Below are 2400 nucleotides of genomic sequence, written 5' to 3' on the forward strand. Positions count from 1 at the left end.
CTCTGTCAACGCTCTCTGGTTTCATTTAAAAGAGTCGATCATCAGATATTGTCCAACATTAACCTTCAGGGTGGATATAGCTCGCTAGCAGCCTCCCATCAAGGACCTATCCACGTCATCATTTACCCAGAATGCTTTGCATGTAAATAAAATGGCTCTGTCCGTGTAATATACTTTCAAACTTTTAGTTTAAAAATTATAAAAACTAAACAGCCTACAGTATTTTTATAGTCTTTATTTTACAGTTAAAATATATGTTTATTAAATAAAGTCTAATGTTACAATTAATCGGGGATCCCTTTAAAAACAAATCAAAATGTACTGCCTCCTTTTATTTCTGCTCCAAGCTGTGATTACAGATCTGTATGAGATTTTTAAATTAAAACAGTTTTACAGCCGTGCAGACGAGAGTTTATCAGCATGATGAGTTACCTCAACTATTTTATGGTGACACGGACTAAATGTTATAAACATTTCTTCATTATGACTGCAGCAGCAGAGCTCTACACCCTGGCTGTACGAAGAGACACTCCCTCCTGAAGAGGCTCACTGGTGGCAGCAGGAGCAGTGTGCACAGAAGAAAGAAGAGGAGGAGGCGGACTACGAAGCTGACCTCATCAGAGAAGCTCCTTCACTCGACCACATGGCAAGACTCATCACAATTGAGGAGGTGTGTACGTCCACTGAATGTGTTTATTTAGAATTTAATTGAGTTTATTTTAAAGTAAAGTCCTGGCATATCACGGCTTTTCATCAGCTACTACCACACCACACATTCAGCATCTGTAGAACTGGCTGAATTAAAGTGTTTTTGTTTTCTTTTGTCCAAAATCTCAATCGGTTGAAGATCTGCATTCAGTTTGTGATAGTTTCATTAAAATGCATCCAGCGGTTTGTGAGATATTTTACAGACAGAAACACACACAAAGAGGCAGACTAAAATATTATGTCTGATCTTGTGCCAGTGGGTGATAAAAGTGAACATTATTACTTTGTTGTCAAGCAATTTCTTAAATCTGCTGTTTGGTTACGTTTTGGAGTTTCTGTCTGTATTTCTACTTATCTTTATGTTAAAACAGAACTAATGACAAAACCTCGTCAATGTAATTTAAAAAGGAGCTGTGTGGCAAATCTGAAATGTATAGTTTGACATTTAACTCTTTTAATTTAAAGAATATAAAGTATAGAAACAAATAAATGTTTAAGCATAGACAACTAGTATTTGTTATGTGATGGTCGATTTTTTTCTCTGCTTTCTTATAGTGCAGAACTGAAACATATCTTATTAAAATTATTACTTTTGATGTCATCTATACATTTATTACATACAGAGTACAAACAGTTCACATGGCATCTGCAGCTCTTATATGTAATAATTATAAAAGTGAACATTTTTAGGAAGAGCTTTTGTGTTGCTGTTTTACTGTCATCTGCGCAGTAATCACAAACGGTTGAATGATGTCATCATTACTGCACAATGTGACATGAACCAGACTGATTGTGACGTGCTGGCATGACTTGACCAAAGTTCATCTGTCATTAAAGTCAGCTCACTTTGGCAACAGTTTTAATCCAATAATCTTCACTCACAGCATTACAGAAGGCATCACTGTTACCTGGAAATACACGATTGTAAACATGTTGAAGTATCGATAAAGAGAGTCAGAGTTCAGTACTGATGATTACCTCATGTACTGTTTTTTGTGTGTGTGAAAATGAACAATTCCAACAAACTTTTATTTTGTAAACAGAAATTGTTCAGTTTTTTTGTCTGTACTGCTTAAATCTGTTATATTTTTGTGTTGTTGTTGTTGTTTTTGCCAGATCTCCCCTTCCTCTGGTCTAGTTTCCATCCTGAAGAAGCAGAGTGTTTATGGGGAAATTGTGAGTCCAGTGCCTAAACCTGAAAAACCCACTGCCAAAAGACGCGTGCGCTTCAGAGTTCCTGATGACAACTACGATCATGGTATGTTCGTGTTTATTTCTTTATACGTGTGAGCCATCATGTCAAACTTGAGTCAAATTTGGTCAAAATGACCTAAACACCTTTTCAGATTTCAGCTTTACATTTTGATACCTGGATCATCCTGATATCATGAGTGGTTCCAGAGATATGGCTTGGTTTCTCTTGTTATCGATGATAATACATTGATATTTGGTCCATTTTTATATTATAATGAAGACTAATTGTTGTCATTTTAAAGAGGAAGCATCAAACAACATTTGGATATTAAGTTTTACGAGCTGGAAAAAGATCTTTCTTAGCTTGCAGTGAAAATGAAAAAAAATGAAAAAAATTTCTGCTGAAAATCATGTTTTTTGTTGCTACTGCTCAAAAAGAGCTTAAAAATATTTAAGATTATATTTCAGATGTTTCATTTAAATCAGGGGTTCTTAACC

At 35.2% G+C, this 2400-nt stretch overlaps 1 protein-coding gene across 2 annotated transcripts in view; it reads left to right on the forward strand.

Annotated features, from left to right (window-relative positions):
• Positions 1-2400, forward strand: part of cnsta (consortin, connexin sorting protein a) — a 25562-nt gene that overhangs the window by 20648 nt on the left and 2514 nt on the right. The window contains exons 11-12 of one of the 2 annotated variants that reach the window (XM_014017194.1): positions 494-670; positions 1825-1966. In XM_014017194.1, the coding sequence (XP_013872648.1) occupies positions 494-670; positions 1825-1966 (319 nt within the window). The remainder of the gene's footprint in view (positions 1-493; positions 671-1824; positions 1967-2400) is intronic. The other variant, XM_014017195.1, reaches the window with a different exon arrangement.

This window comes from Austrofundulus limnaeus, unplaced genomic scaffold, assembly GCF_001266775.1.
Source record: "Austrofundulus limnaeus strain Quisiro unplaced genomic scaffold, Austrofundulus_limnaeus-1.0 Scaffold163, whole genome shotgun sequence".
NCBI lineage: Eukaryota > Metazoa > Chordata > Actinopteri > Cyprinodontiformes > Rivulidae > Austrofundulus > Austrofundulus limnaeus.